This window comes from Akebia trifoliata, chromosome 5, assembly GCF_017979445.1.
Source record: "Akebia trifoliata isolate Shusen 1 chromosome 5, ASM1797944v1, whole genome shotgun sequence".
In the NCBI taxonomy this organism is placed as follows: domain Eukaryota; kingdom Viridiplantae; phylum Streptophyta; class Magnoliopsida; order Ranunculales; family Lardizabalaceae; genus Akebia; species Akebia trifoliata.
In genome coordinates, this window is record NC_141379.1 from 26,013,003 (window position 1) to 26,040,818 (window position 27,816).

Genomic DNA, 27,816 nt, shown 5'->3' on the forward strand with positions numbered 1-27,816 from the left:
GGAACAACCAATCAATTTGACACTAAAAAATTAGGAAAAAGTAGCGGTCCAAAATGTCTCAAGACTCACTCAAGCATCTCTAGCCAATTAATTAAGGGTCACCTTCATCGCGTCTAGCAAGAGTACCAAGTGAACAAGATTCTTAAGAAACTCCATGAATTTCTCTTTTTTACCGAGTAATTGGTTGAAAGTGTGGATGCAAGACCACCAGAAGAAGTTGAATCTAAATCCCCTCGTTTTCTTCCACTTGACAAAATTGTCCAAGATCAAGGGCCAAGCAAGGGTTGGATCATAGTTGTTAAGGTCTGGGAAGCTTATCTCATTGCAGAAACAAAGAAAGCCCATCCACTGGTCCATGTTTATAACCTTGTAATCATTATGGCTCTTAAGGCACTCGATAAGAAAATCGATCTGAGGATGGAATTAAGACCCTAAATCAAGATCTAGGGGTTCACATTTGAACAAAGTGCCTCAATTCCTTCTAGGTCGATTGTCCCAAAGGAACTATTTGCATAAGAATTAAACAGATGATCGATCCGCTCCAATTCCTTGGTCATAGCTTTGCTTGAGGCAAAGCGAAAGAGATCGACTAATGAAGAATTCACAGACGCAAAGGTATTCGATGGTCCAGTTTTCTTGGTTGATTAGCGACGTATCCTGGGAACTCAATGATGGAAGATGAAGACATAAAATTCTTGAGCGAGAAATCAAATGAGGATTCATCGTTATAAAGCGTTAACATGGAATTGCTACAATCCAATCGAGATGACTCACCCAAGTCATCTTGATATCATCCATGAACGAGATGGATAGACATGGCATCTCAATTGTGTCGTATCTCATAAGATAAACGATATTTTCAAAATCTTGTTCCAATCAAACTTATTTTATATTAAAAAAATTTATAATTAATTTCACATAAATATATGTGAATAAATAATTGTAAAATGAGTTAAATGATTAATTTATCACGAGATGAGTTTACTCATCCAAAACAACTCGGTCTCGTCCATGAAGGAGACGAGACATCAAACTGATTTTAAAACCATGATATCAAATGCATTGGATTAAGAGAGTTGTTATTGGGACCTTAACTTTTATTTTCTACACCCAATTAGAATTAATAATAAAATAAAGAAGTCAATAACTAAAAAATGGGGTACCAATAGAAATTAATTATTTGTTTTTCTTGTTTTAAATTTTGATTTATATTTGTTAGATTTAAGATTTTATATGGGCATTGTTGAAGTTATTTGAATGTGTTATAATGCTTCTTAATGTTGAAGTAAGAAGGGATTTTTCCCCAAATGTTCGCAACTTATGTTCAAATTTCGATTTTGGTACATTGTTCATTTTAATTCCCAAAACATACATTTCAAGTGTGTAAACACCCCCCTCAATCTAAAAAGGGTCAATGTAATTAGACCAAGTTCAATGGATTTTGATAACTTTATCCAATTCAAAGAATTCTCTAAAACTTGTCAATAAAAACATTCTTAATCTTAGGTTGTTAAAGGATTAGTTAGGCTAAATGAACTTAATGTTCAAAATCCAAGTCCATATTTGTATGTCATCTAGCATAATTCTCTAGGATTTAATCTAGTGTCAATGACCTAGGACTCTTTTATCCTCTTCAAATAATTCTCTAGAAACTATAACCTTTACAATCTTATCTCCTTGATCATCATGATTGGTGAGATCTATAGGTGAGTGAAAAACCATCAAATAAAAAAAAAAGGTAATTTAGGATTTTTCTAAAGGTTTTGTTAAGAATATTGGGAACCCTAGGATTTAGGACGAATTTACCCCCAATGGTATCTCAAAATCCTATAAATAGGACCCCCATTCAAAATAAAAAAGATGAAAAGCTGAGATGATTTAAAATTCTATCAAAATCTCTCCCAAAACTCTCTAAGCTTTCTTATTCTCTCAAAACTTTTTTAAAAATCTTTAAAAGAACAAATCAAGAAGAAGAAGAAAAAAAGGCTAAGGTGGGGCTAAACCCTTCAGCCTCCCATTTTTTTTTTATCCCCCTCTTCTCACTCTCCCCTTCGTTTTACAATTAAGTACTTTTCTTACTTAGGTTACTTGCTTGCTTTTTAATGTAATTTTTTAAAGTTCGAATTTAGAGACTTAGGGAGAGAGAGAAAGTAATCCCTCTTAGAGGTAATCTCCCCTAATAAGTTCGTAATAAGTTCTTTGAGAACATTAAATTAGGTTGTTTTACTTTCTTTTTTTTATTTCCATGCAATTTAAATTCATAGTGTAGATGTTTTACTTTACTCGCACTTTAAGTTTCCTAGAATAATAGTCCTTGTTTTACCTTTTTTTATGGCAATAGAGCTAGAAAGTAAATTCTCCTTAAAGGTAATATTTTCTTGATAAGTCCATTACATGCATACACTTTACACATACTCACTTCTATAATGGCTACAAGCAAGAGTTTAGGTCCCTATGGACTTGTTTTCAACCTTTAGAGCCAACAAAAATAATCTAAAAATGGATAAAATCTCATGCATGTAGTCTTGATACCAATATGGTGTGGTTCAAATCATAAACCTCATTAAATGATTAAACCAATAAATAAAATCTCCCTAAGGAGCGTATAAAATTATTTTAAATCTTTAGGACGCCAAATGATAAGATCCATGTAGGTTTTCATCAAAGTCTCAAGCTCACAAAAAATTTCAACAAGCAACATTTTTGTTTTAACTTGCTCATTAATTTATGTCTTTATTTCATAAAATTAGACTATAGTGAGTTTCCTAATCACACCATTTGATCTTCTATTGGTAATCATCTTAGGATGGGAGGGACAAGGTGCCTAGATTTCTAGGTACTCCTAAATCCATGTAGATGTGTTCTAACCTCCCCAACTGAGCCTCCTTACCTTAGATTTCTAAATAGATCATTTTCTCCTTATCTTTTGGATATGTAAGTCACTACAAGTCAAAAATAGAATTTTATAAAATATTTTAATGGTATTCATTCACACCTTAATTGAATGGTGTGACTCTTAAATCCATGTAGATGAGCTCAAACCTCCCCAAAAGTTTCAAAGCCCACGTATCTATAGAGTGAATTCATCACTTTTATAATTAATGAATTCACTGATATATCTACAAATTTGTAGATATTAAAAGTGACGAACTCACAAGTTCGTAGGTTATAAAAATGACGAATACATGTTTTGCGAATTAAAATAAATAGTGTACTCAACTCGAAATTTCATCATATTTAGCAAAATTGAGATTCACCCAAGTAAGAGCTTGAACCAAACTTATATATTGTTTGAATGGTGGGTTTTAATATGTGACAAATAATTTAAGAAAGTAATAAGTAAAAGTTGGGAGGTGCCAATAGCATTTCTCTAAAAAAAATGAGAAATATATTTCATTTAATTATGTAGAAAAATATTGTACTACCTTTGTTGGACATTGTGTTGAACATTGCACTAACGTGGCAGTTTATAGAAAACCATTGATTTTTTAAACATGTATCTCGAGGAAAGAAATCAATGGTTATCTGCACACTGCCACATCAACACAGTTTTAAATACAATGTCCAACGAAGGCAGTGTAGCACAACTTAATTTTCTATTGAATAATGATAAAATGACTCAAAAAATTGCACTCAATCTATACTCGATTGATGTCAAGTGCACAAAATGGTAGAACCCTTGCTAGCAATTTGGAATATGACAAAATTTTGATACATAAAAAATTCAAGTTCTATTTCATTTTGAGTTGCAAAAATTTGGTCTAAAATTCGATAACTAGAAGATATGCGATATATGCTTTATATGTGCATTGTCTATCTCATTTAAAAAATTTGGTAATATGAGAAATATGATGATGATGAAGATGATGATAATAATGATAGTGGTAATAATGAGGGTATTGTGATTATTATTCCATTACTTCATGAAAGTAGATTAAAGTTAATAGATAAATCATTAATTTAAAAAAGTTATGTTATCTCAAATAAATGTATAGGGACATGACATTATTCTTTATATGTTGAAAGGGATATTTTTCACAAGATGGATTCCTCTAAAATTTTGAAGCATGTCAATTATTTTCAAATTAAATTTTTGATTGCACGTCACAATTTACAAGTGTATACTTTACAATATAGAACAAGTTCTAATGACATTTTTTTTAAAACAGGTATTTATAAAAATCTCTTAAGAAAAAACGCATTTTATTCTTCTTCTGCCTTTTAATTTAAAATATGTGAATAATACTGAAAAAATGAAAATTTTGTGAAATTTTCGCGAATTAAATGGGGGATTGCTAAGATGGGTGGGGTCGAATTGTCCATGTATATCTCTGAAGAAAAAGATCTTTTGGGGTTCTGTGCACTTACCACGTCAACCAAGTAAGGTTTTTCGTGTCCGTTACCACGACCTTTTTGTAGTACATAGTCGAGTTATAACACTTGCGTGTAGTACGGGGAAAGGGAATCTAGTGGTGGAGTTAGTGGTGAGAAATGGTGATCTCTGATACTTCAACTGGTGCTACTGTAAGTGATGCTCTGTTGTTGAGAGAAGAGATCGTTGAAGGAGTGGTGGATTACAAAGGAAGGAGAGTTAATATTATATCCAAATCCAAATATGGTGGATGGAGATCTGCTTCTTTAATTATTGGAGTTGAAATCGCTGAGAGATTCGCTTATTATGGAATCTCATCAAATCTCATAACCTATCTCACTGGCCCTCTTCGCCAATCTACGGTCTCTGCTGCTGAGAACGTGAACGTGTGGTCTGGTACTGCATCTATGCTTCCTTTACTTGGTGCTTTTGTTGCAGATTCGTATGTTGGACGATATTGGACCATCTTATTCTCTTCTCTGCTTTATGTTCTGGTTCGTCTCTCTTTCTTGATTTTGACTTTGTGTGCGCGGATGCCGTTTGATGAAAGTGAATTTTTTTAATGTTAAACGAACGGCTGAGATGGGAAGAGAAATACAGTTGTACAGCTCTTCGCATCTCAGTGGTTCGGTAAGAGTCCTCCCCAAGAGTATGTCCTACTTAGGAGGACTGTACCCATCGACATGATCATTAGATGAACTCCGAGAGGTGTGTTGGGCTGGACTACTAGGACTGGAGTAAACCAGGAGCTGTAAATTGTGATGTTTTGCTCTGTATTTTATTTATTTTTATTTTATTTTTTGAAAGTTAACACCAAAGAAGATTGAATTGATTATACATACAGAATTTAGTAGGGACGAGCATAGAGAGATGGAGATGGTGCGATATAATTTAGTGATGTTTTCAAGTTCGTCTTACACACAAAAAATAGAGAGGGCAAGAGAAACAGAATGATGCAATTATAATTCATCAATCTTCTCGAATAAAAAATCAAACTACCGATTCAGTCCAAATCACTCATCAAACCATTAAAACTATTCAAATCATCTATTCATTTTTTTTTTATTATAGATAATTGAAAGAGAAACAGGAAGAGGGGAGGTCGAGATGACAGAACCAGTCCATTAAGAATACTCTTAAAGGTCACAAAACCCATGTTCTAATCTACCAAGTCATCAAGAAATGTCATACCAGCATCAACTATTTGTGTTGGGAGTCTAGAGTCCATAATTGCAACTTGAGGAGTACATTTAAATTACTCTTACCTATTGCACGTCACCAAATAATTCAAAACTTGAACATAAATACCTTGATGAAAATTTGTATTCTATTGTTTCATGTCCGATTGTTGTAGATGAATGTGGAAAGAATCGGGTTGAGGCACATACAAGGTCTCTCCTTTTAAGGTGTTTCGCATCCCCACAACAATAGAATCAGACCCAGTTGTTCTCATGTTTTTTGCACCTTAAATGAACAACCCAAAAGATGTTGGAAGTTGCACCCCAATGTTTGCCCGGAAGAGAAACGAATTGATAAAAAGAATGAACAAATGTTTGGTTGTGTTAGGCGGATGTAATAGAGGAGAAGGGAGGAGAGAAACTGAACACAGACAAGGAAAATATCTTTGTTTGTTATTCTGTTCAACTCTAAACAGAACAGAGGTATTTATAATCCTCAATAAGGCCACTAGAATGGATGTAAACATGCCCAATATATGACCACTACCAATGAGCCACTAAAGGTTTGCTCGAGGCACTCGTTGGCATCCACTAGCCTTTCATGTGTTTCATCCTCTCTTTTGGTGGACTTATGAATTGAAATTTTTTTCTGTTTTTGATTTCCAGCCATTGAATTGATTCATTTTTCATCTTGGTTGTGGAAAATCAAATTTTCTTACTTTTAGAGCCATTCATTTGAGCATTTTTTCTTTATATCATCATCATAAGTAAATATTTGGTATTTTTCATCAATAAACATTATCTTCAAGTTGGATGGAATTACAGGGGCTCGGATTGTTAACTCTATCAGCTGTTCTTACTTCCCTAAACTCACCTGACTGTCAAAACACTGAGAACAATATCTTTTGCTCTTCTCCTTCTACTCTCCAAGTCGTCTTCTTCTTCATCTCTTTGTATTTAGTAGCAATTGCACAAGCTGGACATAAGCCATGCGTACAGGCTTTTGGAGCCGATCAGTTTGACGGGCGAGACCCAGAGGAGAGCAAGTCCAAGAGTTCATTCTTCAACTGGTGGTATTTTGGTTTATGTTTGGGTTCCTGTGTTACAATCTTTATCATGAGCTACATCCAAGACAACTTGAATTGGGGGCTTGGATTTGGTATTCCAAGTGTTTCAATGGCCGCAGCACTTATTGTTTTCTTGCTCGGAACTAGGACTTATCGTTATAGTTTCAAAGAGGAGAAGAGCAACCCATTTGTTAGAATCGCTCAAGTGTTTGTAGTAGCAGCAAGGAATTGGAGAAACACCCCTTCATCCACTGCCATGCTAGAGGAAGCAAGGCAAACGTCCTCCAATGTTGGTTCTCACCAATTCAAGTAAGAGAAATGAATTTCTTTTTGCTTATTTTGAAACAATGAAAAATGAGTACTTTTTTTTACGTATGGTATAAAATGGAGTTTGCACTTTAGGAAACTCATCCATTCATCAGCCACAATCAGTTTTTCTTCTTCACACCCATATCTGCACTCAGGTTTATGATCAAGTTAAATGGTGAGTAGGATTTATATTATCGACCCAATACTTGAAATCATGCATATGATGATAATACTAACAGAGCTTTTGAGTTACTTTACAATATTCTAATTGAACATACAAGAAGACCTTCTTTATGGCAGGTTTCTCAACAAAGCATTGATTGATGAATCAAACTTTTCAAATGATTCAAGGAAAGATTGGAGAGTATGTAGCATTAGTCAAGTGGAAGAAGCAAAGTCTGTACTGCGATTGGTTCCAATATGGGTTACATGTTTGATATATGGGATTGCATTTGCACAAATCTCGACATTCTTCACTAAGCAAGGAGGTACCATGGACAGATTAATAGGATCAAGCTTCCAAATACCAGCTGCCTCACTCCAATCCTTTACTGGACTGTCTATTGTTCTACTTCTTCCCGTATATGATCGTTTCTTTGTTCCTATTGCTAGATTCATCACAGGGAAGTCCTCAGGGATAACAATGCTTCAGAGAATTGGGTGTGGAATCTTTGTATCTGTGATCTCCATGGTGGTGGCAGCTTTAATTGAGAAGAAAAGACTTAAAATTGCTTTAGATTTTGGGTTGGTTGACATTCCGGAAGCAATAGTTCCTATGAGTGTGTGGTGGTTACTTCCTCAATACATCTTATTCGGAATTGCTGATGTCTTCACCATTGTGGGTATGCAAGAATTTTTCTATGATCAAGTGCCGGATGGGCTTAGGAGTCTAGGTCTCGCCCTCTACTCATGTGTCATAGGAGTAGGGAGCTTCCTTAGCAGCTTCCTCATTTCCACCATTGAGAAGGCAACTAGTGGGGGTGGCCGGGATAGCTGGTTTTCCAACAACCTCAACCGAGCACATTTGGATTACTTCTATTTGCTTCTTGCAGGACTCAGCACCATAGAGTTGGTTGTCTACTTGTATTTTTCGAAACACTACATCTATAGTAGGGCAAGCACAATATGATGGGGGAATTTTCTCGGTGCAATTGCTATTTCTAGTATTACCACCTTTATTATTGATTGTAGATAAGGATTCTCTCCATTTCTGAACCCCACATAAGATCCTAGTGATTCTTGTAATCTTATCTTAAACACTATAAATACAAACTGAACCTATTGATCAAGTGATCAAGTTTGTTTCAGCAAGAAGTCTGAATTGTCAATCTTGAGGAAGGTGTACCTTGAAATGCTTTGCTGCACACTCTTTCGAATCCACTGACCTTGCCAGTGTTTCACCCACCCCTTTGGTGGGCCTTATGTACTGAAAATCATTGTTTATTTGTACACATTGAATTTCAGTATTTTTCAATGTGGGCGTGGAAATTCAACGATTCTTAATCTATTATTGAATCTGATGGGTGTGAAAATTCTTGTTTCGTGTCATCATCATAAGTAAATTATAGGTAGTTGTCACAATTCACAAAAAAATTATTTTCGTCAAGTTTGATAGAATCACAGGGCCTTGAATCTGAAAATTAATTTTCTTTATGTATGTTGTAGAAACTGCCTAGAGTGGGCTTAATTTGGCTCAGGTTTACAAGATGCTGAATGGGTGTTGATCTGGCCTTCTATCCACGGTTACCTAATCTTCAATGGAGCTTTCACTTAAGAGGTCTATACATTCATTACGCACAATCCTTGGTTTGTCTTTTTACACCCATATTTGTAATAAGGTATAAGATTGAGTTTAACGGTGACGTAGGAATTATTTTCTGGGCCCAATATATGAGACAATACATATGATTATGATGATATGAAGTTTCATAATTACCATATTCTAATTAGACCTGCAACATTTAGTTTTTTTCCCTTTTATGACAGGTTTCTCGACAAGGAGTATTTGATTGTCATACCAGACACTTCTGATGATTCAAGGAAAAATTGGAAACTATGTAGCATAAGTCAAATGGAAGAAGCAAAGTCTGTAATTGTAGTTTGTTCTAATATGGCTTTCATGTTTTTATATGGGGTCACATTTGCACAATCTTCAACTTTCTTTACTTAGAAAGGCTGTACCATGGACAAATGAGTAGGATCAAACTTCCACCTTGCCTCACTCCAAGCCTTTATTGGCATGTCTATCGTTTTCATCATTTCTATCTATGATAATGTGTTTGTTCTATTGCTAGAGTCATCCCATGGAAGCTCTCAGGAATAACAAGGCTTCAGAGAATTTGCTTGTGGAATGTTTTTTCGGTGATTTCTATGGTGGTGGCAACATTAATTGAGAAGTGGCTTAAAAGTTGTCCAGATTTTGGGTTGGTGGACATTCCAAAAGCTTCAGTTCCTAGGAGTGTGGTGGTTGGTTCTTCAGTGTATCTTGTTCAGAATCACCAAAGTTTTCACCTTGGTTGGTCTACAAGAAATTTCCTATGATGAGGTTGCGGATGGGACTAGGAGTCTGGGTCTTGCCCTCAACTAGGCACATCTGGGTTACTTCTCTTGGCTTATGGCCGAGGACTCAACAGTCTAAAGTTGGTTGTCTACCTTTAAGTACAATGTAATGGGTATTTAGCTTTGCATACTTGGGCTTAATAGTAACACAATTAGTAGTTGAAATTCTATTTAACGGTCTTCATTCTACAAAAAATACCCTCGATGCGTCTTCAAGTGCTCCTCCCCTACTCTAGAACTGTGAGCATGGATCCCCTAGACGTAGTAATGTATGCAAAGAGAAATAAAGAAACACAAGATTTACATGCGTCGGCCAAACCCACCTCCATCAATGAGAGATGAAATAGTTTCGCTATATGAACAGTACCTAGCACGACCTTAATTCAGGTCATCTAACCCAACAAGAGCTTTTCAAGGGCCTAAGAACAGTAAAATGCCAAACACTAAGGGACTATTTTCTTCATAGGTCATTCATTGGACACTAATTTTCTTTAGCAAAAACTTAATTAAGAAAAATCGGCAAAGAAAATACAAACCAAGGAACCTGTGTGATTGTTGCCTATTGACAACAATGCCCAATCACTCCCCAAATCCACCTTGCCATTGGAACTTTTCAATATCAATTTCCAAGTGATGCGGTCACATGACTAGTCCCTCTTACTAAGAAATATGCCTAATTTCCCATTCTTCAAAAAACAGAACCCACCCTAGTGGCTTGTGCAGTACAAATAAAAATAACATCTAGAACATAACAATAATACTAGTAATGGCAACTGTCCTAAGAATTTTTATTATTATCATCAATAAATAGCCACTTTGCTAAGGTAAATCCACTATCACATTGTATTTTTTCTATTGTAGATATAGGATTTGGAAAAATACAGGTAGACAGCCAGCTCTACCATGCTTAGTCCTGCAAGAAGCCAATAAAAGTAAACCAAATTTGCTCGGTTGAGATTGTTCGAAAACCAACTATCTAGACCACCTCTGCTAGTCACATTCTCAATGATCGAAATGAGGAAGCTACTAAGAAAGTTCCCTACTCCGAAGATGCTCAATTAGAGGGCGAGACATGGACTCCTAAGCCCAATATTACTAGGACAACCTAACTTGGAAAGAGATCCAGATATTTTTGGAAAAGTTAGCTGTCTTACTGTATTTTTTGTGTGTGAAATTTCCACTTAGCAAAGTTGGTAAAGGCTTGATGAGAGTTGATCCCATGACCTAGGTTCAAACCCCGGAGAAACTCGCCAATCCAATTCTTATAATGCTTCTTTATTTTTGTCACCCCTATAACTCATGTTTATGGCTCACCCTGTATGTCAAGTTCAGAACAGAAGATTTGAATGTTGCTTTCTTGAATGCTTGTTTGTAAACAACCAATTCATCGCTCAGATAGGAAAGAACAGGAGGCATCATCAGAATGTGGAATGATGGATGCATAAACAATGGTAGAAGTTCCCCGTTAAACCTTCCTTCACCTCCGTTAACTACTAACCCCTTGCTTGCTTAGCCAATTCGTGTTCTTATTGTTTCCTTATGTGTATAATTCTTATAGGATTACCTTTGTGTGATAATTGATCAATCAATCCAATCTTCTATATCGAAAATTCACTACATCGAGGGAGAGATAAACTGTGGGAGAAATGAGATAGCACGGGAGAGATGGGTTGTGCGAGAGAGGGAGTACAGAGGTGTCTACATTGTCTCTGAACTACTGTCTTCAAGAGTGAGGAAAAGCTCACTCATGGATCATCTCTCCTTATGAGTGTAAGAACATACTCTTTTTAAACTGCTTCTCATTTGAGAAAGATGGTAGGAATTCTTGGTAACTCCTAGAAAGTGAAAAAGTGGGAGAGAAAATTTATGCAGCAGAGAGACACTTTTCTCTTTGGAAAGAAGGTGGTAGGAAGAGATAGTGAGAGTTAGCTTGTACTATATGAAAGCAGGGGGGTCATGGTGAAGATCACTAGGAAGCTGTCTCTCCCTCCCCTTCGAGTAATCTAATCTAAGCGAAAAATGAGTATACACTTCCCAAATTTTTTTTAAGGATAATGAAAACACCGTTGATGACAAGTCATTATCTTTATTGACCATTTCGAATGTTTCATCCTCCCATTTGGTGGAGCTATGAACAGGAAATATGTTTATTTGTGATTTCTAGCCATTGAATTTTAGCATTTTCATGATTGGTGTGAAAAATCATGAACAACATTTTTTCCTTTTATCATCATCGTCATCATAGGTAAGTATTTGGTATTTTTCATCAATAATATTTTCTTCACATTGGATGGAATTGCAGGGGCTCGGATTGTTAACTCTATCAGCTGTTATACTTCTGTAAACTCAACTGACGGTCAGAACACTGAGAACAACATCTCTTGTTCTTCTCCTTCTCTGGCCAAGTCTTCTTCTTCTTCTTCTCTTTCTATCTAGTGGCAATTGCGCAGGCTGGACATATGCCATGCATACAGGCTTTTGGAGCTGATCAATTTGATGGGAGAGACCTAGAGGAGAGCAAATCCAAGAGTTCATTCTTCAACTGGTGACATTTTGGCTTGTGTGGAGGTGCCTCTGTTACAATCTTCATCATGAGCTACATCCAAGACAACTTGAGTTGGGCTCTTGGATTTGGTATTCCATGTGTGTCAATGGCAATAGCACTTGTTGTTTTCTTGCTTGGAACCAGGACTTATCGTTACAGTTTCATAGAGGATAAAAACAGCCCATTTGTTAGAATTGCTCAAGTGTTTGTAGTAGCAGCGGGGAATTGGAGAGCCACACCTTCATCCACTAATATGCTAGAGGAAGCAAGGCCAACGCCCCCTAATGTTGGTGCTAACCAATTCAAGTAAGAGAAATGAATTACTTTTACCTATTTCGATAGAATGAAACACGAATTCTTTTACGTATGGTGTCCAGTTTGTCTTGTGAACATTTGCACAAATGTTTATTATATGGAGTTGAATGGTGAAATAGGATTCAAATTGATGATGATATGAAGAAAACTTTTGTATTAGCTTATCGTATTCTAATCTAATATGCTACATTAATGCTTTTTTTTTTTTTTTTCTTTATGACAGGTTTCTCAACAAAGAATTGGTTTTTGAATCAGAAATTTGGATGATTCTAGGAAAGATTTAAAAGTATGTAACATTAGCCCGGTGGACGAAGCAAAGTCTATATTGCGGTTGGTTCCCATATGGTTTACATGTTTAATGTGTGGGGTTGTATTTGCACAAATGTCGACCTTCTTCACTAAGCAAGGAGGTACCATGGACAGATTAATAGGATCAAGTTTCCAGATACCTGCTACCTCACTCCAAACCTTCACCGGAGTTTCTATTGTTCTCATCATTCCCATCTATGATCGTTTCTTTGTTCCTATTGCTAGAGTCATCACAGGGAAATCCTCAAGGATAACAATGCTTCAAAGAATTGGTTGTGGAATGTTTATATTTATGATATCCATGGTGGTGGCAGCTCTAATTGAAAAGAAAAGGCTTAAATTGCTTTAGATTTTGGGGTGGCTGACATTCCGGAAGCGACAGTTCCTATAAGTGTGTGGTGGTTAGTTCCTCAATATATTTTGTTTGAAATTGCCGATGTCTTCACCATTGTGGGTATGCAAGAATTTTTCTATGATCAAGTGCCAGATGGGCGTTGGAATCTGGGTCTTGCCCTCTACTTGAGTGTCATAGGAGTAGGGAGCTTCCTCGTTTCCACCATTGAAAAGGCGACTAGCGGGGATGGTCAGGATAGCTGGTTTTCCAACAACCTCAATCGAGCACATTTGGGTTACTTCTATTGGCTTCTTGCAAGACTCAGCCACATCGAATTGGTTTATACTTGTATTTTTCAAAATACCATTTCTATATTAGGGAAAGTATAATGGGGGATTTATAGTTGGTGCAACTATTATCACTTGTTCTACTATTATAATTATGATTGATCAAAGATAAGGATCATACGTTCTTAAAATCTTTATTCGTTGATTTACTTACATGCGTAAACAACCTATTGTTCGACTCGTCAAACTCATGCAGACATGAACTTTGTGAAACAAAATGGAACGGGGAAAAACCAATATGACACTAGGTACATCAACGCAAAGTCCTTATATCTATGGAAAATTTGTATTTGCCCCATGATACTTCACTTTTGAAGAACAAAAAGGGTGGTGACCAATGATGATGATCTTGTTAGCAACAATGGTTTGTAGAGTAGATAACATTTTGCAACATAAATCACACGGAAAAAACAAACTTCCTCCCTTTTATCTATCATGTAAATCAGACGAGTCGTGATATAATGACTCACCAGGTGGCATACTCAATTGACTCCCTAACATAACAAGTTCAAGAGTCATAGATTTGTACGCCTCGGGATATACGATTGCATTTCCCCATAAAAATGTATCATGAGGGAACTGTGTATCAGCAACAATGGTTTGTAGTGTAGATAACGGTTAGCCACATAAATCTCATAGATAAATAAACTTCCTCTCTATGTCTTTCATGTAAATCAGAAGAGTTGTGATGATATGACTCACCAAGTGGCATACTCTATTGACTCCCTAACGTGACAAGTTTGGGAACTGTAGATATGTATACCTTGGGATACACGATTGCACTTCCCCCATTAAAAAAATGTATCTCGAGGCATACAGATCTACAATTCCTGAGCTTGTCCATGTCAGGGATTAGATTGAGTATGCCACCTAACAAGTCGTATAATCAAGACTCAAATCAGACCTAATGGAGCTATAATATTGATTCAAAACAAAACCAAAGCATGGGAAAGAAAACATTAAAGAAGAAACGGAAGCTCACACAATAACTATCCTATACCAAACATAGTTTCAAATCTCGCCCGAGACTGAGATGACTCACCCGAGTCATCTCGATATCATCATGAACGAGATGGATAGACATGGCATCTCAACTGTGTCATCTCATGTGAGATAAACGAGATTTTCAAAATCTTGTTCGATACAGTAAAACTTTGCTGAGTCATCCTAGATTTTATATATTTTACTTAATTTTTGTTTGTTTTTAAATTCATATTACTTTAATAAAATATGATTTTATGACCCAACATCTTCCAATCAACCTTATTTTATAAAAAAATATATATAATTAATTTCACATAAATATATGTGAATAAATAATTGTAAAACGAGTTAAATGATTAATTTATCACGAGATGAGTTTACTCATCCGAAACAACTCGAACTTGTCCCTAAAGGAGATGAGACATGAAACCTATTTTAAAACCTTGCTATCAAATGCAATTGATTAAGAGAGTTGTTATTGGCACCTTAACTTTTATTTTCTAGACCCAATTAGATTTCTATTTGTTAGGTTTAGGATTTTATATGGGCGTCATTGAAGTTATTTGAATGTGTTATAATGCTTCTTAATGTTGAAGTAGAAAAGGGATTTTTCCCTAAATGTGTGCAATTTATATCTAAATTTCGATTTTGGTACACTGTTTATTTTAATTCCTAAAATATACATTTCGAGTGTGTAGACACCCCTTCAATCTAAGAAGGGTCGATGTAATTAGACCAAGTTCAATGAATTTTGACATTTTTGCCCAACTTAAAGTATTATTTAGAACTTGTGGACAAAAACATTCTTAACCTTAGGTTATTAGAGGATTAGTTAGGCTAGATGACCTTAATGTCCAAAATTCAAGTCCATATTTACATGCCATCTAGCCTAATTCTTTAGGATTTAACCCAAAACCAATGGCATATGATTTTTTTATCCTCCTCAAATAATTCTCTAGAAACTAGGATATTTTACAATCGCATCCTTTTGATCATCATGATTGGTGAGACTTCTAGGTGAGTGAAAGACCATCAAATTCAAAGTGATAAGATGTAATTTAAGATTTTTCTAGAAGTTTTGTTGAGAATATTGGGAATCCTAGGCTTTAGGATAAGTTTACCCCCAAAGATTTTCCCAAATCCTATAACAAAGACCCCATCCAAGGCAAAAAGTGCAAGAGCTGAGGTGATTTAAAATTATATTCAAATCTCTCCCAAACCTCTCTAAGCCTTCTTATTCCCTCAAAACCTCTCTAAAAATCTCTAGAACAACAAATCAAGAAGAAAGAAGAAGACCAAGGTGGGGCTGAACCCTCCAACCTCCTCTCTTTTTAATCACCCTCTTCTCACTCTGTCATTCTCTTTACTTTCAAGCACTTTTCTTACTTAGCTTATTTACTTGTTTTTTAATGTAGTACGTTAAAGTTCTAGTTTATAGGCTTCGAGGGAGGGGAGGGGAGGGGAGAGAGAGAGAGAGAGAGAGAGAGAGAGAGTAATTTTTCTTAGAGGTAATCTCCCCCAATAAGTCCTCAATAAACTCCTTGTGAACATTAGATTAAGTTATTTTAATTTTTTTTCTTCATTTCTATGTAATTTAAATTCATTATGTAAATGCTTTAATTTCTTTACTTTACTCGCACTTTAAGTTTCCTAAAATGATAGTTATTCTTGTTTTATCTTCTTTGATGGCAATAGAATTAGAGAAAAAACCCTCCTTGGAGTTAATTTTCTCTTCATAAATCTGTCACATGCATAAACTTTACATACACTCACTTTTACAATGGCTACAAGTAAGAGTGTAGGTCCCTATAGACCTATATTTAATCTTTAGAGCTACCAAAATAAAATAAAAAATAGACAAAGTCTTATGCATGTAGTCTTGATTCATATATGGTGTGGTTCAAATCATGAACCTCACCAAAGAATCAAGCCAATAAATAAAGTCTCCCTAAGGAGCATATAAAATTGTTTTGATGCTTTGAGACTCCAAATGATGAAATCCATGTAGGTTTTCATCAAAGTCCCAAATTCACAAAAATTTTCAGCAAGCAACATTTCTATTTTAGTTTGCTCATTAGTTTAAATCTTTCATTTCATAAAACTGGACTATAGTTCTTTTGCTTCTTAATTTTCTCTATAAATTCCTTTATTAAAAAAAAAAGTTTCCTAAACACACCATTTGATTATTTATTGGTAATCATCTCGGAATGAGAGAGACAAGGTACTTAACACCTTCCTTGTACCTCAACCAAACCTCTTTACCTTAGATTTTTAGGTAAATCATTTTCCCATTATCTTTTGGATATGTAAGTCATTACAAGTCAAAAAATAGAATTTTATAAAACATTTTCATGATACCCATTCTCACCTTAATTGAATGGTGGTGACTACTAAACCTATGTAGATAAGCTTAAACCTCTCTAAAGGTTTCGAAGCCCGCGTATCTATAGAGTGAATTCGTCACTTTTATAATCAATGAATTCACCAGTATATCTACAAATTCATAGTTATTAGAAGTGATGAACTCACGAGTTTGTAAGTTATAAAAATGACGAATGCAGGTTTTGCGAATTAAAATGAATAATATACTCAACTCGAAATTTCGTCATATTTAGCAACATGGAGATTCGCCCAAGTAAGAACTTGAACCAAACTTATATATTTGTTTAAATATGTGACAAATAATTTAAAATTTGAGGTGTATTAAGTAAAAGTTGGGTGTCAATAGCATTTCTCTGTAATAAAAAAAAAAAAGAATTAACTATCATTTAATTATGTAGAAAAATATTATATTGCCTTTTTTGAACATTGCGTAGATGTGGTAGTGCATAGAGAGAACCATTGATTTTTTTAACATGTATCTCGAGGAAAGAAATCAATAGTTATTTGCGCACTACAACATCAACGCAGTGTAGCACAACTTGATTTTGCATTGAATAATGATAAAATGACTCAAAAAATCATACTAATCTGTACTTGATTGATATCAAGTACACAAAATGGTAGAACCTTTGCTAGCAATTTGGAATATGACAAAAATTTGATACATAAAAAATTCTAGTTCTATTTCATTTTGAATTGTAAAGATTTGATCTAAAATTCAATAAACGGAAGATATGCGACATATTCTTTATATATGTATTATCTATCTCATTTCAAAATTTTGGTAATATGATAGTTATGATGATATAGTGGTGATGATGATAATTATAGTGGTAGTATTGAGGGCATTGTGGTTATTATTATATTAGTTCAGGAAAGAAGACCAAAGTTAATGAATAAATCATTAGTTTTGAGAATTATAATATCTCAAATAAATGCAGACAGACATGATATTATTCATTCCTTAAATGTTGAAAGGGAAGACAGACAAGATATTATTTATTCCTTAAATGTTGAAAGGGATATATCTCAAAATTATTTCTCTAAAATTTGTAGTATAAACTCGAGTTATGACACTTGCGTCTTGTACCGGGAAGGGGGAAAAAACAGGGAGAAGGTAAAGTTGGTGGTGAGAAATGGTGGTCTCGGGTACTTCAACTGGTGCAACTACAAGTGATGCTCTGTTGTTGCGAGAAGAGATCGTTGAAGGAGTGGTGGATTACAAAGGAAGGAGAGTTAATAATATATCCAAATCCAAATGTGGTGGATGGAGATCTGCTTCTTTCATTATTGGAGTTGAAATCACTGAGAGGTTCGCTTATAATGGAATCTCATCAAATCTCATACCTATCTCACTGGCCCTCTTCGCCAATCTACGGCCTCTGCTGCTGAGAATGTGAACGTGTGGTCTGGTACTGCAGCTATGCTTCCTTTACTTGGTGCTTTTTGTTGCAGATTCGTATGTTGGACGATATTGGACCATCTTATTCTCTTCTCTCCTTTATGTTCTGGTTCGTCTCCCTTTCTTGATTTTGACTTTGTGTGCGCTGGTGCCGTATGATGAAAGTGATTTTTTTTTAATGTTAAACGAACGGCTGAGATGGGAAGACAAATACAGTTGTACAGCTCTTTGCATCTCAGTGGTTCGGTAAGAGTCCTCCCCAAGTGTATGTCCTAGTTAGGAGGACTGTACCCACCTGGAGCGGAGCTAGTAAGGAACTGGTGGAGGCAATTGCCTCCCACAGAACTTTGAGACAACCCTATATTTTTAACTAATTACATACCCCATTTGTCCCCACGCCCTCACCTCTCTCCCCATTTGCCCCCACACCCTCATCTCCCTCCAATTTTTGCCCCTACACCCTCACCTCCCTCCAATCGTATTTTCCAGCACAAATAATTTTCCCACCATTCAAGTTCCTCAACCATACAACGAACCATAGTTTGCCCCCACCACAAGAAAATCCTTGCTCCGCCCTGGTACCCACCGACATGATCATTAGATGAACTTCGAGAGGTGTGTTGGGCTGTAAATTGTGATGTTTTGCTAATGTATTTTTTTTATTTTTTATTTTTTGAGAGCTACTATTGACACCAAAGAAGATTGATTATACATACAGAATTTAGTAGGGAGGAGCATAGAGAGATGGTGCAACATAATTTAGTGATGTTTTCAAGTTCAACTTACACAAGAAAAACAATAAAGAGGGCAAGAGAAATAGAATGATGCAATTATAATTCATCAATCTTCTCGAATAAAAAATCAAACTTCAGATTCAGTCCAAATCACTGATCAAACCATTAAAACTATTCAAATCATCTATTCATTTTTTATTATTATAGATAATTGAAAGAAAAACAGGAAGAGGGGAGGTCGAGATGACAGAACCAGTCCATTAAGAATACTCTAATCTACCAACTGAGTCATCAAAAAATGTCATAAGAGCATCAACTACTTGTGTTGGGAGTCTAGAATCCATAATTACAAATACGAAGAGTACATTTAAATTACTCTTACCTATTGCACGTCACCAAATCATTCAAAACTTGAAAATAAATACCTTGATGAAAATTTTTATTCTATGTTTCATGTTCGATCGTTGTGTATTTGGGCACATACAAGGTCTCTCCTTTTAAGGTGTTTTGCATCCCCACATCCATAGAATTAGACCCCAGGATGCAACCCAATTGTTCCCATGTTTTTTGCACCTTAAATGAGCAACCCAAAAGATGTTGGAAGTTGCACCCCAATCTTTGCCCGGAAGAGAAACAAATTGATATAATAATAATAAAAAGTGAACAATGTTTGATTGTGTTAGCGCACGTAATAGAGAAGGGAGGAGAGAAACCGAACACAGACAATGAATATATCTTTGTTTGTAATTCTGTTCAACTCTAAACAGAAACAGAGGTATTTATAAACCTCAATAAGGCCACTAGAATGGATGTAAACATGCCCAATATAAGACCACTACCATTAAGCCACTAAAGGTTTGCTCGAGGCAATCGTTTGCATCCACTAGCCTTTCAAGTGTTTCATCCTCTCTTTTGGTGGACTTATGAATCGAAATTTTTTCTCTTTGTGATTTCCAGCCATTGAATTTATTCATTTTTCATCTTGGTTGTGGAAAATCAATTTTTCTTACTTTTAGAGCCATTCATTTGAGCATTTTTCACCATTGGTGAGAAAAATCATGAGCATTTTTTCTCTATATCATCATCATAAGTTAATATTTGGTATTTTTCATCAATAAACATTATCTTCAAGTTGGATGGAATTACAGGGGCTCGGATTGTTAACTCTATCAGCTTTTCTTACTTCCCTAAACTCACCTGACTGTCAAAACACTAGAACAACATCTTTTGCTCTTCTCCTTCTACTCTCCAAGTCATCTTCTTCTTCATCTCTTTGTATTTAGTAGCAATTGCACAAGCTGGACATAAGCCATGCGTACAGGCTTTTGGAGCCGATCAGTTTGACGGGCAAGACCCAGAGGAGAGTAAGTCCAAGAGTTCATTCTTCAACTGGTGGTATTTTGGTTTATGTGTGGGTAATTCTGCTACAATCTCGATCATGAGCTACATCCAAGACAATTTGAATTGGGGTTTGGATTTGGTATTCCATGTGTTTCAATGGAAGCAACACTTATTATTTTCTTGCTCAGAACTAGGACTTATCGTTATAGTTTCAAAGAGGAGAAGAGCAACCCATTTGTTAGAATCGCTCAAGTGTTTGTAGTAGCAACTAGGAATTGGAGAACCACCGCTTCATCCACTGCTATGCTAGCGGAAGCAAGGCAAACGTCCTCCAATGTTGGTGCTCACCAATTCAAGTAAGAGAAATGAATTTCTTTTTTGCTTATTTTGAAACAATGAAAAATGAGTACTTTTTAGATTTCAAGCGGATGTGTGGTGGCACCCAGGTCGTGTTAAATCCGATGCTTTCCTTAGCAACTGTAGTCAAGGGAGGTTTAATCCGGGAGCTTTGAAGGTTAGAAATTTTATTGGCCTCTCTAATTACCAACAAGTACCCTCCATGTTTCTTGGTTCCCCAAACGCTGTCCATCTTTATTCTATGTTAGATATGTGCTTTCTTCTTTGGTTGCTTTGGTATTTGTTTGTGTGGCCCTATTTCTTTGAACAGGTCTCGATGGTCTGAAGCCCTCACAGATTCCTGTCTTTCCTGTGAGCTCATCAGTGAGGAGGAAGGAAGAAGGGAGAACAGAAAAGAGGTTGGTCAGTTAGCTCTTGTACCATTAATTCCCACTCAGATTTCAGGGGAGGGGGTAATTGACAGTCGAACAGAGGTGTATAAAGATGGAAATTGGGAGGCTAGAGACATGAATGAGTCGCTAACGGAAACGGTTGAGGAAGGGGTAGTAAGGACGAGTTTGGAAACGGTGGAATGGTTAGCTAGGGAAGCGCTAAATTTGGCAAAGAGTTTGGCTTAGTATCAGATGTAGGAAACAGCGAGCTTTCCTTGATATTGAGGGTGGCTATTGGAGATTCGAGACATAGAGCTATTTTAGAGGAAGAACTTAGACAAATCAACAAAGTGTTTGGCATTGAGGATAAGAATGAGCAAGTATTAGTTGAGAATGATCAGGAAATTCGGAGTTACAGAGATGGATTGAACAACGAGTTGGTAGTTGTCGTGCCCCTGGAGATGACTAGGAGTTTTCTAGGACCACGAGTGAATAAGGAATGGGCGAGGGAGGATAAGAAGTAGGTGGTCAGTTGTGTTGGTGGGCTTTCGTTTGGTGTCCAATGTCGCTAAGAATTTTATCGTGGAATGTGAGAGGATTGGGGGATAAGAGTAAAAGGGCAGCCGTGAAAACTTTTATTAGAAGTAAGAATCCCATTATTGTTACGTTGCAGGAATTAAGCTAGCAAAGTGTGATGACAAGTTGATTAAGGAAATTTGGGGGAGAAGTATTGGCTGGATAGATCTCCTTGCTATAGGCTCGGCTGGTGGGATTTTGATGATGTGGAACAAAGATTGGATCCAAGTGACTGATAGTCTAGTAGGGGCCTTCTCAATTTCTATTCTGTGCAAGAAAATGGATGAGGAGTTTCAATGGGTGTTTTCTGGGATTTACGGTCCAACCATTAACAGAGAGAGAGTACAATTCTGGGAGGAACTTGAAGATATAGCGGGTTATTGGGATAAACCTCGGGTGTTGGGGGGGGGACTTCAATATTACAAGATTTACTCATGAGAAAAATAGGGGTTCGGATATCTCTAAGGGCATGAGAGATTTCAATGATTATATTAATAGACAATGCCTGATGGACTTTCCTCTCTTGGTAGACGTTTCACTTGGTCCAACAATCAGAGTAACACAAGGATGTCCAGATTGGATAGGTTTATGATAGATAATGAGTGGGAGGAAGTGTTTCATAATGTTATACATTCAGCCAGTCATAGTCCAGTGTCTGATCATACCCCTATCTTCCTGGAAGCAGGATATCCTAGGAAACATCCTCTCCCATTCAGATTTGAGAATATGTGGTTAGTTCAACCCAACTTCAAAGACCTTGTCAAGACTTGGTGGACTGAATGCCCGCTACAGGAAGCCCGGGAAATGTGTTTAAAATAAACTTAGGTTCTAAAGGAGAAACTGAAGGTATGGAATAAAGAGGTTCTAGGAAGATTAGATGTGAAAAAAAAGGAGATCATGACTTTAATCGAGGTTTTGGACAAGAAAGAAGAAAAAGGGACGTTGCAGGCGGAAGAAAGAAGTAGAAGAATGGAAATGAAATTAGAATATCAAAGAACGGCGCTTATGGAGGAGATTAGTTGGAAACAAAAGTCAAGGGTCAGGTGGTTGAAAGAAGGAGATAATAACACAAAATTCTTCCACAAAATAGCCAATTTCCATAGAAGAAGTAACCAACTAGATAAACTTTTCATCAAGGATACCATGGTGGCAGGAGAAGATGAGATTAGAGAAGGGGTGATAGAATACTATAAAGATCTGTACAAAGAGAAAGAAACTTTAAGACCTCGGCCGGAGAATCTAGAGTTTAAGTTGTTAGATCAGGAAGATAGGGAGTGGTTGGAAAGACAAATTGGGGAGGAGGAAGTTAGATTGGTTCTTTTCTCTATGAGCGGGGATAAGGTTCCGGGGCCAGACGGATTTACGATGGCTTTCTTCAAACATTGGTGGGAAATTATTTCAAAAGATTTCATGAAAATCATCAAAGAATTGCAGGGCAAAAATTTTCTGGATTATAGTCTTAATAGCACCTTTGTGGCTTTGATTCCCAAGAGAGTTGGGGTGGACAAATTAAATGAATTCAGACCCATTAGCTTGGTGGGCTCGGTTTACAAAATTATCTCAAAAGTGCTAGTCTCGGGATTGAAAGTTATTCTCCCCAAATTGGTGAAAGTTATTCTCCCCAAATTGGTTGAAGACGAACAAAGGGCTTTCTTAGGGGTAGACAAATTCTTGATGGAGTTTTAATGGCCAATGAATATCTTGACTCAAGAATTAAGGATAAAAAAGATGGGATGATAGGGAAAATTGATTTACAAAAGGCTTATGATCATGTGAGTTGGGACTTCTTGGAGTATATGATGGGGAGAATGGGATTTGGGGCGAAGTGGATCAGTTGGATTATGAAATGCGTCACAACAGTTTCCTACTCGGTACTCGTTAATGGTAGTCCGACTGGCTATTTTAGGGGGTCGAGAGGGTTGAGGCAAGGGGATCCACTATCTCCCTTCTTATTCCTTATTGTAGCCGAAGCACTGGGTAGATTGTTTAGAAGAGCTGTCGAATTAGGGAGACTATCGGGGTTTAGGGTGAATGACGGTCCTCTAATTTCACACTTGCAATTTGCGGACGATACTTTGATTTTCTTGGATCACTCCAGAGACCAAGTGAGGGTGCTTCGAGTTTTAGTGTGTTTTTACGAGGCAATTTCAAGTTTACATATCAATTTGCATAAGAGTAAGCTTCTTGGGGTAGGAGAGGTGAGTGACATTCATTTGATGGCCGCCACTTTGGGTTGTGGGCATGATAGTTTACCCACGTCTTACTTGGGTTTACCACTGGGAGCACCATACAAGAGTATAAAAATTTGGGAAGGGGTGATTGAGAAATTGGAGAAAAATTGAGTACTTGGAAGGCTAAGTATCTGTCTTAAGGGGGGGAGAGTAGCTTTGATAAAAAGCACCTTAACGAGTATCCCGATTTATTTTCTCTCTTTGTTCATGCTTCCGAGGTCTGTCGAGTTCAGACTGGAAAAGATTATGAGGAATTTTTTATGGAACGATAGAAATGGGAGAAGGAAGTATCACCTAGTCAGGTGGAAGGTTATTTGTAAGCCCAAGAAGAATGGGGGTTTGGGGATTAAGGGTCTTAGACTAGCTAATAGAGCTCTGTTAGGGAAATGACTTTGGAGATTTGGAGAGGAAAATGGTAGACTTTGGAGGAGGATCATCACAGGCCAAATATGGGGAAGAGAGACTAGGTTGGTATAGCAGTGAGCCAAAGGCACATATGGGTGTAGTATATGGAAGGGGATTCAAAAAGTAAGAGAGGAGTTTGAGAAAGGAATCAGGTTCAAGGCAGGAAAGGGGGACAAAATCATATTCTGGGAGAATAGTTGGGGTGGCACATTGCCTCTAGCGGCTCAATTTCCGTCTTGGCATGCTTGTTCTCGGAAAAAATATGAAACTATACAACAGTGTTTGATTAGCAATGATTCCGGCTCTACTTGGGATTTGGGGTTTAGGAGAAATTTTAATGATTGGGAGCTAACTGAGGTGACATCTTTCCTTGAGCTCTTGAATTCGCGACTTCTCGAGGTAAGTAATCAGGACAGGTGGGAATGGACGAGGACGAAGGACTTGAAATTCTCTGTTAGATCTTTTCATAATTGGCTCAACACTCATACAGACCGATCATTCATGGGAACCAATATTTGGTCCAATTCAATTCCTTCTAAAATTTCCTTTTTTGTGTGGTTGGCTTGTCTTGGTAAAATTCTAACATTAGATAACTTGATTACTCGGGGTTGGATTAAGCCTAATTGTTGTCCGCTTTGTTTAAAGGATGGAGAGTCTGTTGACCACATTTTAATCCATTGTTCCTTTTCTCATAATATTTGGTCTTATTTTCTTGGGTTATTTCCTATACAGTGGGTCTTTCCTTGTAAGTTCTCCTCGTTGGTAGAAGGGTGAGCCAATAATGATTTCTTTCCCAGAAAAAGATTCCTTTGGGCTATTCTTCCATCGGCTATTGCTTGGGGGGTGTGGACCGAGAGAAATAATAGGATTTTTAATGGCAAGATGAGGAGAGACCACGGCAGCTTCTTGGAGATCCTGGGTTTGTTGTACTTATGGTCCAAGTAGAACATTCAATTCAAGGGGACAACTTTTGATGATTTTGTCTTTAGATGGAATTCTTTATGTAATTTTTTATGCTTTTGCTTTCTTTTTGTAACTCTTGCGAGGCTTTCTCGGCCTCCTTGTAATCTGTTTTCCTTCCTTTTCAATATATTATACTTTTCAAAAAAAAAAAAAAAAAGAGTACTTTTTACGTATGGTATTAAATGGAGTTTGCACTTTAGGAAACTCATCCATTCATCAGCCACAATCAGTTTGTCCTCTTCACAGCATATCTGCACTAAAGTTTATGATCAAGTTAAATGGTGAGTAGGATTTATATTATCGACCCAATACTTGAAATCATGCATATGATGATAATACTAAGAGAGTTTCTGAGTTACTTCACAATATTCTAATTGAATATGCAACAAAACCTTCTTCTTTATGGCAGGTTTCTCAACAAAGCATTGATTGATGAATCAAACTTTTCAAATGATTCAAGGAAAGATTGGAGAGTATGTAGCATTAGTCAAGTGGATGAAGCAAAGTCTGTATTGCGATTGGTTCCACTATGGGTTACATGTTTGATATATGGGATTGTATTTGCACAAATCTCGACGTTCTTTACTAAGCAAGGAGGTACCATGGACAGATTAATAGGATCAAGCTTCCAAATACCAGCTGCCTCACTCCAATCCTTTACCGGACTGTCTATTGTTCTACTTATTCCCATCTATGATCGTTTCTTTGTTCCCATTGCTAGAGTCATCACAGGGAAGTCCTCAGGGATGACAATGCTTCAGAGAATTGGCTGTGGAATCTTTATATCTGTGATCTCCATGGTGGTGGTAACTCTAATCGAGAAGAAAAGGCTTAAAATTGCTTTAGATTTTGGGTTGGTTGACATTCCGGAAGCAACAATTCCTATGAGTGTGTGGTGGTTAGTTCCTCAATATATCTTGTTTGGAATTGCCACTGTCTTCACCATTGTGGGTATGCAAGAATTTTTCTATGATCAAGTGCCAGATGGGCTAGTCTAGGTCTCGCCCTTTGCTGGAGTGTCCTAGGAGTGGGGAGCTTCCTTAGCAGCTTCCTCGTTTCCACCATTGAGAAGGCAACTGGTGGGGGTGGCCAGGTTAGCTGGTTTTCCAACAACCTCAACCAGCACATTTGGATTACTTCTTTTGGCTTCTTGCAGGACTCAGCACTATAGAGTTGGTTGTCTACTTGTATTTTTCAAAATACTACATCTATTGTAGGGCAAGCACAATATGATGGGGATTTTTCTCGGTGCATCTGCTATTTCTAGTATTACCACCTTTATCATTGATTGTAGATAAGGATTCTCTCATCATTTCTGAACCCCACATAAGATCCTAGTGATTCTTGTAATATTATCTTAAACACTATAAATACTAATCGAACCTATTGATCAAGTGATCAAATTTGTTTCAGCAAGAAGTCTGAATTGTCAATCTTGAGGAAGGTGTACGTATTTAGAACCCTGAAATGCTTTGCTACACTCTTTCAAATCCACTGACCTTGCCAGTGTTTCACCCACCCCTTTGGTGGGCCTTACGTACCGAAAATCTTTGTCTATTTATAGACATTGAATTTCAGTATTTTTGTAATAAGGTATAAGATAGAGTTGAATGGTGAAGTAGGAATTATTTTCTCGGCCCAATATATGACACAATACATATGATTATGATGACATGAAGTTTCATAATTACCATATTCTAATTAGACCTGCAACGATTAGTTTTTTGTCTTTTATGACAGGTTTCTCCACAAGGACTACTTGATTGTCGTACCAGACGATTCTTGATGATTCAAGGAAAAATTGGAAAGTACATAGCATAAGTCAAGTGGAAGAAGCAAAGTCTGTTATTGTGGTTTGTTCTAATATGGCTTTCATGTTTTTATATGGGGTCACATTTCCACAATCTTCAACTTTCTTTACTTAGAAAGGCTGTACAATGGACAAATGAGTATGATATATCAAACTTCCACCTTGCCTCACTCCAAGCCTTTATTGGCATATCTATGGTTTTCGTCATTTCTATCTATGATCATGTGTTTGTTCTATTTCTAGAGTCATCCCATGGAAGCTCTCAGGAATAACAAGGCTTCAGATTTGCTTGTGGAATGTTTTTATCGGCAATTTCCATGGTGGTGGCAACATTAATTGAGAAGAAATGGCTTAAAAGTTGTCTAGATTTTGGGTTGGTGAACATTCCAAAAGCTTCAGTTCCTATGAGTGTGGTGGTTGGTTCTTCAGTGTATCTTGTTCAGAATCGCCAAAGTCTTCACCTTGGTTGGTCTACAAGAAATTTTCTATGATGAGGTATCAAATGGGACTACGAGTCTGGGTCTTGCCCTCTACTCAAGCATCTTCAGAGTAGGGAGCTTTCTAGCTAAGATAGCTGGTTTTCCAACTACCTCAACTGGGCACATTTGGATTACTTCTCTTGGCTTATGGCAGAGGACTCAACAGTCTAAAGCTGGTTGTCTACCTTTAAGTACAATGTAATGGGTATTTAGCTTTGCATACTTGGTCTTAATAGTAACACAATTGGTTGTTGAAATTCTATTTAACGGTCTTCATTCTACAAAAAATACCCTCGTTGTGTCTTCAAGTGCTCCTCCCCTACTCTAGAACTGTGAGCATGGATCCCCTAGACCTACTAATGTATGCAAAGAGAAATGCAAGATTTACATGAATCGGCCAAACCCACCTCCATCAATGAGAGACGAGATAGTTTCACTATATTTAA

The 27,816-nt window shown here is 36.7% G+C and overlaps 1 protein-coding gene and 1 pseudogene across 3 annotated transcripts; both read left to right on the forward strand.

Annotated features, from left to right (window-relative positions):
* Positions 1 to 4,414: 4,414 nt before the first annotated feature.
* LOC147401814 (protein NRT1/ PTR FAMILY 5.10-like) lies at positions 4,415 to 8,171 on the forward strand. 2 transcript variants are annotated; one of them, XM_086443225.1, is made up of 4 exons: positions 4,415 to 4,866; positions 6,376 to 6,623; positions 6,765 to 6,926; positions 7,227 to 8,171. In XM_086443225.1, exons 1-4 carry the CDS (start codon positions 4,492 to 4,494, stop codon positions 8,053 to 8,055), a joined length of 1,614 nt encoding a protein of 537 aa, XP_086299351.1. In that variant the 5' UTR covers positions 4,415 to 4,491; the 3' UTR covers positions 8,056 to 8,171. The 2 variants fall into 2 exon arrangements, with proteins under 2 accessions (XP_086299351.1, XP_086299350.1); XM_086443224.1 differs by having other exon boundaries at positions 4,419 to 4,866; positions 6,376 to 6,926.
* Positions 8,172 to 8,564: 393 nt separating this feature from the next.
* On the forward strand, positions 8,565 to 27,724 carry LOC147401815 (protein NRT1/ PTR FAMILY 5.10-like; annotated as a pseudogene). The gene is made up of 6 exons (XR_015178707.1): positions 8,565 to 8,703; positions 11,788 to 12,336; positions 12,569 to 13,336; positions 17,896 to 18,212; positions 19,986 to 20,534; positions 25,491 to 27,724. The product of XR_015178707.1 is annotated as a protein NRT1/ PTR FAMILY 5.10-like (transcript).
* The last annotated feature ends 92 nt before the right edge of the window (positions 27,725 to 27,816 follow it).